Below are 14077 nucleotides of genomic sequence, written 5' to 3' on the forward strand. Positions count from 1 at the left end.
AGCCTTTACCAATAACATGTTTCACTAACATGTCAGTGAACTGTTGTTTAGGGCGGCAGTGGTTGCATGACTCCCCCTTGTGGCGCAAACAAGTACTGACTGTTAAGGCAAACCAGAATAATTAAACTATAAAACGCTTAAGGGTTATGCCGTTTGACTTTATTTGTTCTGTAGCACTTCACATAGCAAAACATTTAGCTGGTTTTGTAATTAATGGACTGCGATAGATCAATACTGATTGGCTTTTTTTGTTGTTGTGAAAACCCAACAAAAAGGTGCATTTTTTCTTTTTCAGTTCAAGATGACAGTACGAATATATTCTGTAAATAAAAAACAGCTTCAACTTCTGTAAACAGTTTTGTTTTTTAAGAAATCTACCTAAGGATTAGATATCAAATGCATAAATAAAAAAGCATTACATTGATCAAAACATTTCCAGTCATACCATCAATCACATTACACATAATTTGGCTTGCACACTAGTCTAACTACACAGCATAACGCTGTCAGCTGATATGTCAATATTGTAATACTTGCTTTACTAGAGTAAAACAAACACAAGGCAAATGAACATTCTCCAAATAAGACCCTATCACAATACAAACATCACCTACCATAGCTAAAAAAATAAATTAAAACCCCTGAAAATATGAATATAAGCGTTTAATGTCACGTAGCTGACAGAGACCTGCAGAGTATGGAGGAAACAAAAAAAAGACTGAAACTATAAAGCTATAGGCTTGGTGGCTGACATCAGGCGTACTTGGTTCAGGGGGTTTCTGGGGGACCCTCTGTAATGGCTCATGTCCTTCTCCACTACCTGCTGCCCCAGAGGCTTCTGAGCTCCTGATTGGTCAGAGCTGTCCACGTTGGTCTTTGGCTGGACATTGTTGGTCAAGTCGGCCAGAGCGCACACCTTGGCTTTACGTGCCAGGGTGCTTGGCTTTTTGGGCAGGACTGGGGGGGGTTTCTTTATGTGACACACATGGTGAAGCTGGAGCTGGGGGTGAGGGGAGAGGCCGTGCTCCAGGCTCACTGCCTTCATGATCGGGCCGTTCTGGCTGATGCCGAGTTCCTCCTTTCCGACTGGTCTCCTGCGCTCCCCCAGCACAGAGTTCATCCTGCGCACGGTCAGACGTACGGGGGTGCGCTTGAACTGGAGGGGTGATCTGACGAGTTTGGCCAAGGCCCCTTTGGGGGAGTGCAGGGTGAGCTTGTTGAAGTGATGGATGTGGTCCGCCACCCGGCGCTTTTCGGTCTCCAGGCTGCGCGGGGAGAGGGGTTGCTGTTTTTCGGCACCGCTCTCTGGGGAACATTTGTTTTGTACCGCACGGAGTTTAGTACCAATCTTAGGCGGGGTACTGAACTCATCTCTGAATTCAAGGCCCAGCCTGTACGGAGTGGACTGGCGCCCGAAGGGGACGCACTGTTTGAAGTGGGCCGGACTCTGGATGTCCAGGGCGTCCACCAGCCGGCTGCAGTTCACCTGCTCCACCTCCGCATCACTTTCTCCCACCGTGGAGCTGTTGAGGCTACTGATGGCAGCGGCGCAGAAAGACCCTGCGTCAGCCTGTGCTGCTGGAGTGCGGTACACACCACACTCAAAAAGGACACTGTCAATATGCAAAGGTGATAAGGCAGCCATTTCAAGCTGGCCAAAGGTGATGTTTTGATCGTAAGCCAGGAAGCTCTGCAGGGCTGGGAAGCTGGAGGCACACGTGTCTACGGGAAGGACTTTGGCTGGGGGGGTCTCTGGTGGGGGGAGAAGGCTGTCGAGGGTTTTTGTTGTGTGTGTCCCCACAGAGGTGCAGGGACGCTGGAAAGCCTTCTGTATCGTCAGCAGGGTGGGAGCAGTTTGGCTTTCCGGGAGAGAGATCTGGCTCTCGAGGAGGCTCTCAGCGCTGGAAGCACGGCAGAGCTTCTTAGGGAACACGGACACTGCTGGGGGCTTCGACACCACGATGGCCGGCTCAGAGTTGTAGTTGTTCTTCAGGCACATGTTCATGGGGGTATCGGTGAAGGACCCTCCCCTGAAAGCCTGCGCTCCTCGAGGGGTCCCCCTGCTCCATGAGGTCTGGTGGACACTTGAGTCACAGTGGGGGGTCAGCAGGTTATCTTCAGACTTACTGATGAACTTGGTGCCTGTAAAACAAAGTGGGATATCAACTACTAGAACTTAAAGACTACAGAACATTGCACTAGAATAATGTTATTCTTATTATTCGATGTCTGCATACGGTACTCACTTTTTGATTCTGCTTCTCGAGGCAGAGCAGCTGGACTGACCTCTGTCTCTTCGGTGAAACGGAAGCTGGTGGTGCTCTCCTGCGTGGCAAGCCGCCAGCCAACGGACTCGGACACCTTTAACACCACCATGAAAGGAAAAATGAAAGAAACGGAGGAGAGAGCTTTAGTATATTATTTTGTTAAAAAGGAACCTACAGATGTTGCCCATTAATGTGTTAATGCAATGGTTGTAGTGGTTAGTTCTTCAGAGGATGATAAAAGTCACTCAGAAGAAACAAGTTGGTCATCAACTTTTTATTAAGTCAGGAATTCACATGTGACGCATGCATTAGGGAAGCTAGGCTTTGTAAACAGCTGCCCCGTGTATCCCGTAGCCGGTTACAATAGGTTATTATTATTTGTGCTATATAGTGTTTAATAACATTCTTTCACCTGAGTGCTTAACATTGTAAATCACAGGACATATCCTGTGGCTTTGTACCACACAAGCATGAACATAAGTTATTTTACAACATTACAGATATAAGAACTTTTTAAAAACATTTTTAAAGTGTGCATTAGTTTAAAATGTGTTAGTTACTGAGAGTAAGCTTAGATTGTTACACAATTAAAAAAAAGTGCAAACGTGCAACACTTTACGCATTTAAAAACACCCCGATGTGCAAATGTTACTTGATTTTAATACAGTTAATCGGGGCAGTATGCCTGAATGCATTTGATTATCATACATGTTGGGCCTCTAACTTGTAGCCACATGAGGGGAAGGTGAAGCCTGTCGTGGAACCACACTTACAGCCTCCTTGCTGCTCTTCCCCAGGTTGAAGCGCAGCCGCAGAGATTTTCTTGGAGCTTCTTTTTTGCTGACTTTAGGAGAGAAGCAGCCAGCTCTTCCGGATTCAACTCTGAAAAGGATGCATAGGATATTCAGCATGCGATAGGCTTAAAGAGGGCAATGCATGTTGTGGCATCCAATTGTCTAACATTTTGGAATGTAACCAGGTACATTAACTCAAGTAATGTTCATAAGTACTACTTTGACATACTTCACTTGAGTATTTCTATTTTCTGCTACTTTATACTTCGTTAGATTTCAGAAGTAAATAATGCACTTCATACAATTATATAATACTGTGAAAATAGCCATTTTACTTACGGATGACTTGAACTACTTTGACCTGCTTATACTTGGTACTTCTTTGCAAGTAGAAATTGCAATAACCATTGCATTACTAGTTGGTTTTTTGGTAAAGGACCGAGCCGTTCTATCGTCCCTTAGAAACATCACTGAGAGCTTTAACAGGTGACTAGTCAGTACCTGTTGACAGCATGTCTGTTGCTGATTCGTCGGCTCTTCCTCCTCACAAAGACAGCGGGCTGCCTTCTAGACTTCCCTGCTGGCGACGGATTGTTAGGAGAGTCCAAGACCCCAGAAGCACTGTAAGCTACAATATATATAAAAAAACAAATATGTTAAACCCCATGCTGCACGGAGAGCAGAATTGTTGGTTCCCATTTGATCAAACAATCCTCAATACCTGATCCAGGAGTGGAAGTGGCGCTGAACAACGTGTTGGGGAGTAAGTCTATCCCCAGGGTTTTTTTGACAGACCTAAGTTTCTTGTTTGAGAATCCAAAAGAGTGACCAGATTCCAGAGGAAGCTTTCTCTTTGAGCTCGGTGTTGCAATCACAGGAGTGGCAGAAGAAAAGACTGGCAAAAAAAAAAAAAATCACAAAAGGAGAGTTAATACCATAAATGTGAAGATTTTTTTTTTTAAGATTACATTTTTTTCCTTTGTATTTAAGAACATTCCCAAGACGATTGTGAGACAAGGCACTTGGAGGAATAAGCAGTTGTTGACTGAATTTTACGGAAGATTAGTCATGCAAATAGGCAAAGAAAAACAAAAGCCATATAGAAAAAGCATAATTGACATGACTCATCATTCGACATCAAGGCGAATCATTTGCAGAAAACATGTTTTGTTCTTGTGCGTTGCAGATAGATTGCTCCAGTAGCATCATGCACCTTATTCCCTTCGACCTGAGTACCTACCAAGACTGTCTGACTGGTTGGAATTTGTGGGTGTTCTATTAGTTTTTATCTTATTCAGAGCACCATTGACCATATCTGAAATACGAGACAAACCGAACCATATGAACAGTATTTACAGACTAAAAATCTGCTTCAAAATAACAAGACACGTTTACAGTTACTGAGATATGGAGCTCCAGTTTACTTGTAGGGCACTGCAAATGTCCCGTGTGAAATGTGTCGGGCCAATGCAATATTTGATTTAAATCTTTGCGTACTGCAGCCATCATTAATAACAAAAGAAAAGCCTGATGGTACAGGTTACCTCCAAAGCTGCGCCTGAGTTTCTTCTTCATCCCCGAGTTTAAGTCCAGCTCCTCAAGTCCATCATGAGAAGGTGACAGGACCCCCCCCTCACAGCCCATCATGGCCGGTACTTTCTCCAGCAAAAACTGTGGTAACACTCCTGTGGACACAGCCAAGTATTTACGGTTAAAACATTACAGTGTTGACTGCCATAAAGACGAGCTGCGGGTAACACGCCTCAGGTCGTACCAAAGTTGTGGGCGTTCTCTATGAAGCAGTGCACGATGGCTGCCTGTTGCTTGAGGCGTTTCTCTGTGTGAGCGTTCATTTTCTCTGTACCGTCTCCCGAGTGAAGGATGTTGGGGGCCAGGATTACAGACAAGTTACTGCTATCCATCTTGTTCTCTGCACTCCTGGGATTAAGCAAAAAGAAAAAACAGTCATGTAAATATGAAGACAAGGGTGAAACGGGCGATTGTAAAACTGAATTTAAAGGTAAACTGGCGCAAATAAATAAATATATTTCTGGCACCTCATAGACACATTTTGGAGGAAGTCCAAAAAGTGACGCAGAGTGCTGAGGTTTTTCTCGGGCAGTACAGAAGACAGCAGCATGGTGGCGGAGGTCCTGTCCAGCTCGGTGGGGAGCTGCTGGGCCTTGAGGAAGGCCTCCTCCAGCTCTGAGGGGAGCACGGGCTCCGGCAGCTCCCTGAAGAACTGCTTCACCAGGCCGGCTATGTCACAGGGCAGAGCCGTGGACAGACACTCCTCGCCCGCATCCAGTTTAGCCTGGACGGACAAAACACATCTGTTGTGTTAGGAGGAGCCTTGACCCGGAGAAAGGTCTGAGTGAATGCAAAGTCAATTCAGTCATCACTCACCCGGAGTGCTTTCAGGCGGATGACAGAGCCCGACTTTCTGAACAGGCCCTCCGTGTCCACGTGCGCCAGCAGCATCATACATGCGTCAACCAGAAATCTGAAAATGCAGTGAAAAAATGCAAAATGTAGAAGATTGGACAAGATTGGACAAGATATAACTTGCTGCCTGTAGGCTCAAGTCAATGTAAAAATTATCCACTTGCCTTGGCACGGTCCCACATTCCATATTATAGTACGGTAATGTCTCCAGGGAGACCCCAAACACTTTTGTCTGTGAATACAAAAAATAACATAATGAATAAAACCATAACTGCTCAATGTTCTATTAGCAGCATCAAATCCCTCATGTACTTTCCTACATCAAAATGTTGAACAGTTGTTGTTTTTTTACCATAATGAGTCAAATACTACGAGGGACAGGGATTTCACTGCCACACAATACTTATTCTTAGTTGATTTATGATAACATAAGTGTTGTTCAGAGAAGAAGTATAACACTACATCAGTTCCTGATTTCTTAATAGTATTTGTTGGCACTTGTTTGTATTACTACATTTCTCAAGCAGTCCCTGTAAATGGTGAAGGTCAGTATTCGTCTGAATAGTGTCTTACATCCAACCTTGTGACTCATCAGAGCCAGAAAAACAAGTTAAGAAAACAAAAACCAAGCCGAGCTTTCAGAGATATTTTTAAAACCAGGCTAACCGCCGTTAAGTTCAAAAAGGGGTGGCCCATACGTTAGTATCCTTTGACGAAATAGTTACAAATCCATCACAACTATGTGGCATAAAGATGTATGGGAAAACATCGCCCTTTTGTGTATTGTTAGACTTGGCTTTCTCTGACTGGTAAAGAACTTTATGGAGTGAATAAAGCAGAAAACAGCCAAACAAAGCCTGATCACCGACTGACATGAGTGACAACGGCCTGCGAACAAATGGGTCCCACCAGCCTTCAGTAATATGCTAATTAGATTCAATTGCCAAAACAATATCATGTCCAAGGCTGATGCTGTTATTTGTGGTCTGAACGAACAGATTGTCAAGTTGAAAGTTTCACTGCAAATGTAACAAGTAAATGATGCTGTACTTTGAACATAGCTTTTAGTTAAACTTACCGAGTTGCTGGCTGCAGTCTTACAGCTGACTGCTTTGTTTTTGTTCCAGTTTTTTGTCTTTATCCCGTATGCTGCGCGGAGGTGTTGCACAGCCACTAGCCGCATCATATTTTTCTCCATGACTTTCATTTTACACTCCTTTCTTGTACTCAAACGAACTTTGAAACAATTCGTTTACTCTCTACTGACAGAACCTAACTGACAGCCACAGCCGTATCGCTTCTGTTTCTCTAAGTGTATCACTTTCTTTAAATCTCTGTCGTTAAGTCATCCTCACGTGGATCTTAACTGCTCACAAGACGCTTAATCTTTAAAACCGTCCACCTGTAACCTCAGCAGTAACAACTACAAGGTTTCCAGTCCCAACAAGATGTTAACTTAACTAACGTTGCATGACCACGTAATGGCCAGCTTCGTGCTTCCGTTGCAATGCAGTTAGCTAGCTAACATTAGCCAGCTATTAACTTTAGCAAGGTACAAGGTACATTGCCAAGCCTCGAACAAACAACAACTAAATCTCTCCTCGGGGTCACACAACTTACAAATGGTGTTTACCTCTTCTTCAACGAATGTTATGATTTACATCAATTCCATTCGTCAGCTAGCTAACTGCATTGTGCTATGATTCGCTCGTCATATCGGTTACACCATGGATAGAACGGGTTATACTGGCAGGCTGTCTTCTTCCGCAGAGTTTTCAAACAGCAGCGCTTCTTACGCTTCACGTTGTGATTGGCTGCCTGGTAACGTTTCGAATAACATCTTCTTCTTCTTCTTCTTCTTCTTCTTCTTTAGTGTTTATTGGCGGTTGGCAAAGCAACTTTTAGGTGCACTACCGCCACCAACTGGACTGGAGTGTGGACAAGAGACTATGCAGAAAACAATAAACAAAAGAAACAAAATAAAGAACCAAAACTCTAGATTATTTTTAAATTTATCAATTTCTCTTAGAAACGTAATAATCTCACAATATATATTGCCTGATTTTTTTTTCCTAACAGCCCTGATAGCGACAAGTCATGGAATTGTGCTTTCTTGAGTGTCTGGAAAAGCACATTTCTCTGAGTAGGCTACTATATTTCCTGCAAAGCAGTAAAACATGCTCCGGTTGGATGCTTTCCTATTATACTTAATGTATGATTAAGACCTGTATGACCTATTCGCATCCGAGAAATGACATTTTCCTCCCTTCTTTTAAACCCTACCTTCCTTCCATCCCCCACATACCTTTGAATTTTATAAAGATGTCTTCCTGTATCACTAAGATCCCAATGTTCTTGCCATGTTGTTTGTGCATATTTCTGTATGAATATTTTAACCTCCGCTTTTCTGAGTGGAACTTCTATGTTCATAATTCTGAGTGTTTGTTTGGCCAGAATATCCACCTGTTCATTACCCTCCACACCAACAGCAGGAACCCAGATAAAACGAGTTGCTATGCCTTTGTTTTGCATTTTATATCAAATTAGAAATATTTCATTTATTATGTCCATTCTAAATGAAGATCTGCCTGATCGTATACTTGATAATGCTGAAAAGCTGCCAGATGTAATTATACTATTATGTATTTCTTTCTCCTCTCCATTTCAATGACAACACCAATGCCAACAACTCTGTGGTGTATACTGACATGGTCTGTTACCCTTTTCTTTATATGTGTATTACTCACTGGGATATAAGCTGCTGCCCCTGCACGCCCTGTCTCTGGATCTTTGGAACCATCTGTAAATATGATTGTTGAGTCTGAAATCTTGCAAAATAATTCTTGACTATGCGCCATACTGGTAGTTCTTTCTTTTCCTTTAACTCCTCTCGTATATTGAGGTCAACACTTGGCAATGGGAATAACCAGGGTGGAATGGACGAGATTGGAACTGTGGGGCAATACTGTATTTGATTAAAACCTATACTTGCTGCTTCGAATAACATTGTCCTGGGCGTTAGTATATCTGCCAGGGTAGCCTCGGTGGGCGGGTCAGTTTCCACTAGACCAAATCAATCTTCAAATGGACGCTTTTTGTCAACCGGTTATCTCTGTAACTAAAACTAGTCGCATCTTTAAATGGTTTATGCACAAAAGTGAGATTGTACTACACTTACTAAGATCATAGTTCATATTATTTTAACAGACAAATTACCATGTCTGATTAAGTTCTGACTACTTTGGTGAATTGTTTATGCATTCAAGGTACAATGATTATTGGTATTTAAATATTTGGGTTGTAAAAGCCTCTGTTGACAGCATTTGGTAGTATATTTTTTCACAAAATGTACCATTCTTAAACAGAATGAAATGAATAAAGTACTTAAAACGTAAGCTGTGATGTAAAACCTGGTAAAATACTGTGTATTGCACAAACCACACTGGTGGGCCTTTCACTTCCCACATTGTTAATGCCTGTATCAACTCGATCTTTCTATTTTTATCTAAAGTAATTATTGAAAACAAATAAGTAATCCGGGTTAACTAGGATAGAATGCCAATGTCAGTACTTGTTAAGCTTCTGAAGTAAAAAATAATGTTCATTGTGTCTTCAACCACTAGGTGGAAGCATCAGCATCCATATCTTAGCAAACTCTTGATTATTTAGTTGTCTGCATACAGGCCTATATTATGTGAGGCATGTATTGTAATAATAGCCTGTGGTTTATGTAGAAATATCCCAGTATACTTTACATTACATTACATTGCATTTAGCTGACGCTTTTATCCAAAGCGACTTACAATAAGTACATTCGACCAGGAAGACACAACCTTGAAGAAAACAGAATCATAAAGTACATCAGGTTTCATAGAGCCAAGTATTTCAAGTGCTACTCAACTGGCTATAGATAAGCCAGTCCTTTATTAGTATATATGTATTGGTGATACATCAAGTGTCACTTATTCTTTTTGTCATTTTGCATTGCTGTAAGCGAGCACAGTACAGGTGAAACTCTTACAAGGGCTTTTCTTTATTACATTAAAACAACAACATATATACAAGAGACAAAAGGTTGGATGTGTGTTTAGAAGCATTTCCTGTGGACAATGGAGGGGCCTGCCTCATCGTACTCCTGCTTGCTGATCCACATCTGCTGGAAGGTGGACAGGGAAGCCAGGATGGAGCCACCGATCCAGACGGAGTACTTCCTCTCAGGGGGAGCAATGATCTAGAAAAGGAATAGACATCATTTGAGTGTTATTGAATGTTTAAAAACTTCATTGATGAAATCATTGATGTAAAATCTTTGAAGTTCGCTCACCTTAATCTTCATGGTGCTTGGGGCCAGAGCGGTAATCTCCTTCTGCATACGGTCAGCAATACCAGGGTACATGGTGGTACCACCGGACAGCACATTGTTGGCGTACAGGTCCTTACGGATGTCAATGTCACACTTCATGATGCTGTTGTAGGCAGTCTCATGGATACCAGCAGACTCCATACCTGGTAGAAGACAACAAATAAAAGATGAGTTTCTCTGAGACAAACACCACATTTCTTAGATGTATCACAAAAGAAATGCAAAGGATTACTCACCAATGAAAGAAGGCTGGAAGAGGGTCTCTGGGCAACGGAAACGCTCATTACCAATGGTAATGACCTGACCGTCGGGAAGCTCATAGCTCTTCTCCAGGGAGGAGGAGGAGGCAGCGGTGGCCATCTCATTCTCAAAGTCAAGAGCCACGTAGCACAGCTTCTCCTTGATGTCACGCACAATCTCACGCTCAGCTAAGAAGCAGAAAGTTCATGTATTAGGAAACAACACTTATACACCTCTCATCAAACAACTAAACCGTAATGATCTAGACCTACCAGTTGTGACAAAAGAGTAGCCACGCTCAGTCAGGATCTTCATCAGGTAGTCAGTCAGGTCGCGACCAGCCAGATCCAGACGCATGATGGCGTGGGGCAGAGCATAACCCTCATAGATGGGGACGTTGTGGGTCACACCATCACCAGAGTCCAGCACAATACCTTTAGCAGGAAGAGAAGGACCATGGTTAGTCAGCTATACATGCCTGTGAGGGTCTGCCCCCTGAAGCATTTCTCACATCGTAAACTATACAATGCTGCTGACATGAGATGGCACACACCCTGCTGGAGAGGGATTAACACCTCCCCTACAATGGGACAGGAATCTATCCGGATGATAGACACCCTCAGAGTGTAAATGTTCAACAGTTTCTCCCCTGCAGCACAATTTCCTTTTATTTGATCTCAGTGCATAACTGAGTACACTAGTTATATATGAAAAAAAGCAATGTACTGACCGGTGGTACGACCAGAGGCGTACAGGGACAGGACAGCCTGGATGGCCACATACATGGCGGGAACGTTGAAGGTCTCAAACATGATCTGGAGGAAAAGGCAAGCAGAAAGGTTAGTCTAAATCTGAGAACCAACAAGTGGTAATATAACGCAGAGTATTGACTGTGAAGTACCTGGGTCATCTTCTCTCTGTTGGCTTTGGGGTTCAGGGGGGCCTCAGTGAGCAGGGTGGGGTGCTCCTCAGGTGCCACACGCAGCTCATTGTAGAAGGTGTGGTGCCAGATCTGAAGGAGGAAAACAGCTGATGTCAGCACTGATACAACTCCCGGCTGAATAAACAACAACAACAACAACAACAAGGTCCTCTATAAATAAGCAGCTTTTACGACGGCCAGGGAGAGGAGGTTCAGCTGCCATGAATGGTGTAAATGAGTCTCACTGTCATCACACACCTTCTCCATATCATCCCAGTTGGTAATGATGCCATGCTCGATGGGGTACTTGAGGGTCAGGATACCCCTCTTGCTCTGGGCTTCATCACCTACGTAGCTGTCCTTCTGACCCATACCAACCATCACACCCTGAGGAAAGAAGCAAGAGAGGAATGTAAGACGATGGTACTCTAACTCAAACTTTAGTGATTCTACAGAGTTTTCTTATAGCTTGCCTGGTGGCGGGGCCTTCCAACGATGGAAGGGAAGACAGCACGGGGAGCGTCATCTCCGGCAAATCCAGCCTTGACCAAGCCAGAGCCGTTGTCGCACACAAGGGCGGTAGTCTCTTCGTCGTCACACATGATTAGGCTTTATTGGGGTGGTCTAAAATACGAATGGTAGAGTAGAAACACAAGGAGGCTTAGCGTGGGTGTCGGAACAGCTGTCTAAACTGGTCATCATAGAAATCATAGCACAAGGAGGGTTAGGATGGGTGTTAGGAACAACTGTCTAAACTGCTCATCATAGATAAACAGCACAGGGGCGTTTAGGATGGTTGTAAGCGACAACTGTCTAAACGGCCCATCATAGCACACATAGCACCAATGCCTGTTATAAATGAACAACCACAAACGCTTTATCACTTTGGCTGATGATGTGATGAAGTGTCTGGACCACAGACTAATTGTATCAATATATGTATTAGCTGTGATCCAAGATGCCTTTGAAGACCTGCCAATGCTCTCAGAACTATACTCAACCGTTATTATCACTTCAATACAACCCACCTCAATGGGAGCTATATATAGCAAGCTAATTAGACATGCCTTTGGATGCTATTTTGGTCTCAACCTTGTCATTCAAACGCTGATACCATATCAACACAGCCGTGATTGTTCCTGGGGAATCTCAGAGCTGCTGAGGTAGCACCAAAAAGGGGCATAACAGAGAAACGTGGAGCTATTTTAAGCTCCGAAGCAGCCACACTGTGGTAACAGGGTGAAACAAGTGACACATAGTTTGCGTCCTATTACAGGTTGTAGAGTCGGGCCAGCACCCATCTGTCTGCACACCGTGACACTTTTGTTTTACTCCATGCCCCAGCTGCCTATTAATTTCATTCATTGGAGCATAGCTAGAGTTGGCCAGCTTCCCCCCAGCTTTTGTGTACAAATCCAAGTTATAATTGTAGCTCTGGCAATGCTTTAACACAGAAACGTTCCAGAGCAGTGGAAAACCACAATATGTAATTATATTAATTTCAACAACCCGAAGAAGTCAGCCTTGAATAACCAGTTACTCCAGTTTTACCCCTCAGTTACAACGTGAGGAAAACCATTATCAAGCTCAAGTTACATCATCAATTCATGCATTTAGGGCTGATCGGCTCAAAGCACAACCAGTAGGAAGTCATCTATCAAAGGACAGAGAATCAGAGGATAAGTTGTAAAATGTACTCACCAAGGTGCACTGGTAGACGGATGCTTCCACTGGGACAAAGGCTGAGGGTGAGAAGAGCCCCTTAAATAAGACCTAGACTGGGTGGAGGGACCAGGGGCGGGGCCTGGGGTACACACAAGTCCAAATAAGAGCTGCCGGCAAAAATCAACAAGCCACAGGAAAGTATGTTTTACATACATGGATGGGACTTCTGTGCAGACCCAGTTTCTAAATCAAATGTTTATTAAGTATACAAAAGTTTGATTAATTGGTATATTAATTGTATTATTGGATACGAGGGGTTAATGAATGATTGATACATTTGTTTTCTCAAAGGAACATAAAGAGTAAACTATTTCTAGGATAATAAGTGTATTTCATGAGCTTATAAATGCAATGTTTTGCCTTAAAGCAATGCATTTTTGTGTTGCAGTATTATTTCTTTATAGGTTTGTAATCACAAGTGAAATGTAGCATACTGTAAGTGACTTGCAATCAGGGTTTTAAAACATTGTGTGCTATGTAACTTTGATGCATAATGTGTCACTCTGCACATACAACTCTAAAGAGGGATTATTATACTCAGAAGGAACACTATGATGACCCAGTCAGGACAGCATCACTGGTGCCTTGTTAAGGAGATGAAAACATTGCATGTCTGTGAACCATGCTGCTGGTATGTGTGCTCGTTGAGCTTCCTCATCTTGTGGAACAGCTGATCTTAACGCGAGCCAGGCTCTGTGTGGGATCTCACCGTCTGAGTGGCCCGTCGCTGTCAGTGCTCGGAGCTGATTGGCCCAGCTGTCTCCTTTTAGGGTTAGGGTGAGCAACAGTCATTAATGTGCAGCCACTGAGGTTTCCTAGCCAGGCGTCTGCAAAGAGGAGGTCCATATTTGTGCCACCCACTTTCACATATATTTCCCTTGATGTCCAGTGTACCTTATGAGGTAATATTCTCATCTATGCAGGAATGATACAAACATTTGACAGAATATTTGTTAATTCCCAATAAAATGACATACATGGTCAGGGAATCCCCCTCATGTGTTTTCAATGATAACAAGATGTTAAGGCAAGTGTATAACACTTGGAGGTATTCAAAAGACCACATAGCCTATAGCTCTGTCTCCTCTCTATCTCCATAGATAGAAGCTGGATAAAGCATCTCATGGTTTTGTTATGTAAAGAAGGAAGGGACTTTCCTTGATTGGATTCATTTTATTTTAAAACATGACAAAAGGAGATTTGATTCACTATAAGGGTTTTATACCAAGAAAAAGAAAGGGACAATGAGTACTCGTACATTTTGAGTAATATATTAAGGGTATTTTTAAATGTTGAATGCAATATTTAATGGAAACTGCCG

The 14077-nt window shown here is 43.0% G+C and overlaps 2 protein-coding genes across 4 annotated transcripts; both read right to left on the reverse strand.

Moving 5' to 3' along the window:
* Nucleotides 1-137: 137 nt before the first annotated feature.
* On the reverse strand, nt 138-7415 carry arhgap11a (Rho GTPase activating protein 11A). 3 transcript variants are annotated; one of them, XM_034111868.2, is made up of 12 exons: nt 6585-7415; nt 5671-5738; nt 5468-5564; nt 5119-5375; nt 4836-4999; nt 4606-4746; nt 4302-4376; nt 3783-3956; nt 3563-3689; nt 3002-3149; nt 2247-2361; nt 138-2142 (listed from the first exon to the last, which is right to left on the reverse strand). In XM_034111868.2, exons 1-12 carry the CDS (start codon nt 6711-6713, stop codon nt 725-727), a joined length of 2913 nt encoding a protein of 970 aa, XP_033967759.1. In that variant the 5' UTR covers nt 6714-7415; the 3' UTR covers nt 138-724. The 3 variants fall into 3 exon arrangements, with proteins under 3 accessions (XP_033967759.1, XP_033967757.1, XP_033967758.1); XM_034111866.2 differs by having other exon boundaries at nt 3041-3149; nt 6585-7414; XM_034111867.2 differs by lacking the exon at nt 4302-4376 and having other exon boundaries at nt 3041-3149; nt 6585-7412.
* A 2103-nt stretch (nt 7416-9518) lies between these two features.
* On the reverse strand, nt 9519-12842 carry LOC117467690 (actin, alpha cardiac muscle-like). Its single transcript, XM_034111504.2, has 9 exons — nt 12733-12842; nt 11505-11655; nt 11290-11418; nt 11011-11121; nt 10840-10924; nt 10382-10543; nt 10106-10297; nt 9831-10012; nt 9519-9737 (listed from the first exon to the last, which is right to left on the reverse strand). The coding sequence occupies exons 2-9, from the start codon at nt 11631-11633 to the stop codon at nt 9594-9596; spliced, it is 1134 nt and encodes a 377-aa protein (XP_033967395.1). The 5' UTR covers nt 11634-11655; nt 12733-12842; the 3' UTR covers nt 9519-9593.
* Nucleotides 12843-14077: the final 1235 nt, after the last annotated feature.

The sequence above is a fragment of the Pseudochaenichthys georgianus genome, chromosome 22 (assembly GCF_902827115.2).
Source record: "Pseudochaenichthys georgianus chromosome 22, fPseGeo1.2, whole genome shotgun sequence".
Lineage (NCBI taxonomy): Eukaryota > Metazoa > Chordata > Actinopteri > Perciformes > Channichthyidae > Pseudochaenichthys > Pseudochaenichthys georgianus.

Coding starts and splice junctions, on each gene's coding strand:
- arhgap11a (XM_034111868.2), bottom strand. CDS start 6,713: ATGAAAGTCATGGAGAAAAATATGATGCGGCTAGTGGCTGTGCAACAC. Junction 4,377..4,605: donor ACTCAGGCGCAGCTTTGGAG/GTAACCTGTACC, acceptor CTCGTATTTCAG/ATATGGTCAATGGTGCTCTG. Junction 3,957..4,301: donor CAACCAGTCAGACAGTCTTG/GTAGGTACTCAG, acceptor TTTTTTTGCCAG/TCTTTTCTTCTGCCACTCCT.
- LOC117467690 (XM_034111504.2), bottom strand. CDS start 11,633: ATGTGTGACGACGAAGAGACTACCGCCCTTGTGTGCGACAACGGCTCT. Junction 10,298..10,381: donor CTACTCTTTTGTCACAACTG/GTAGGTCTAGAT, acceptor TCTGCTTCTTAG/CTGAGCGTGAGATTGTGCGT. Junction 10,013..10,105: donor CTTCCAGCCTTCTTTCATTG/GTGAGTAATCCT, acceptor GTCTTCTACCAG/GTATGGAGTCTGCTGGTATC.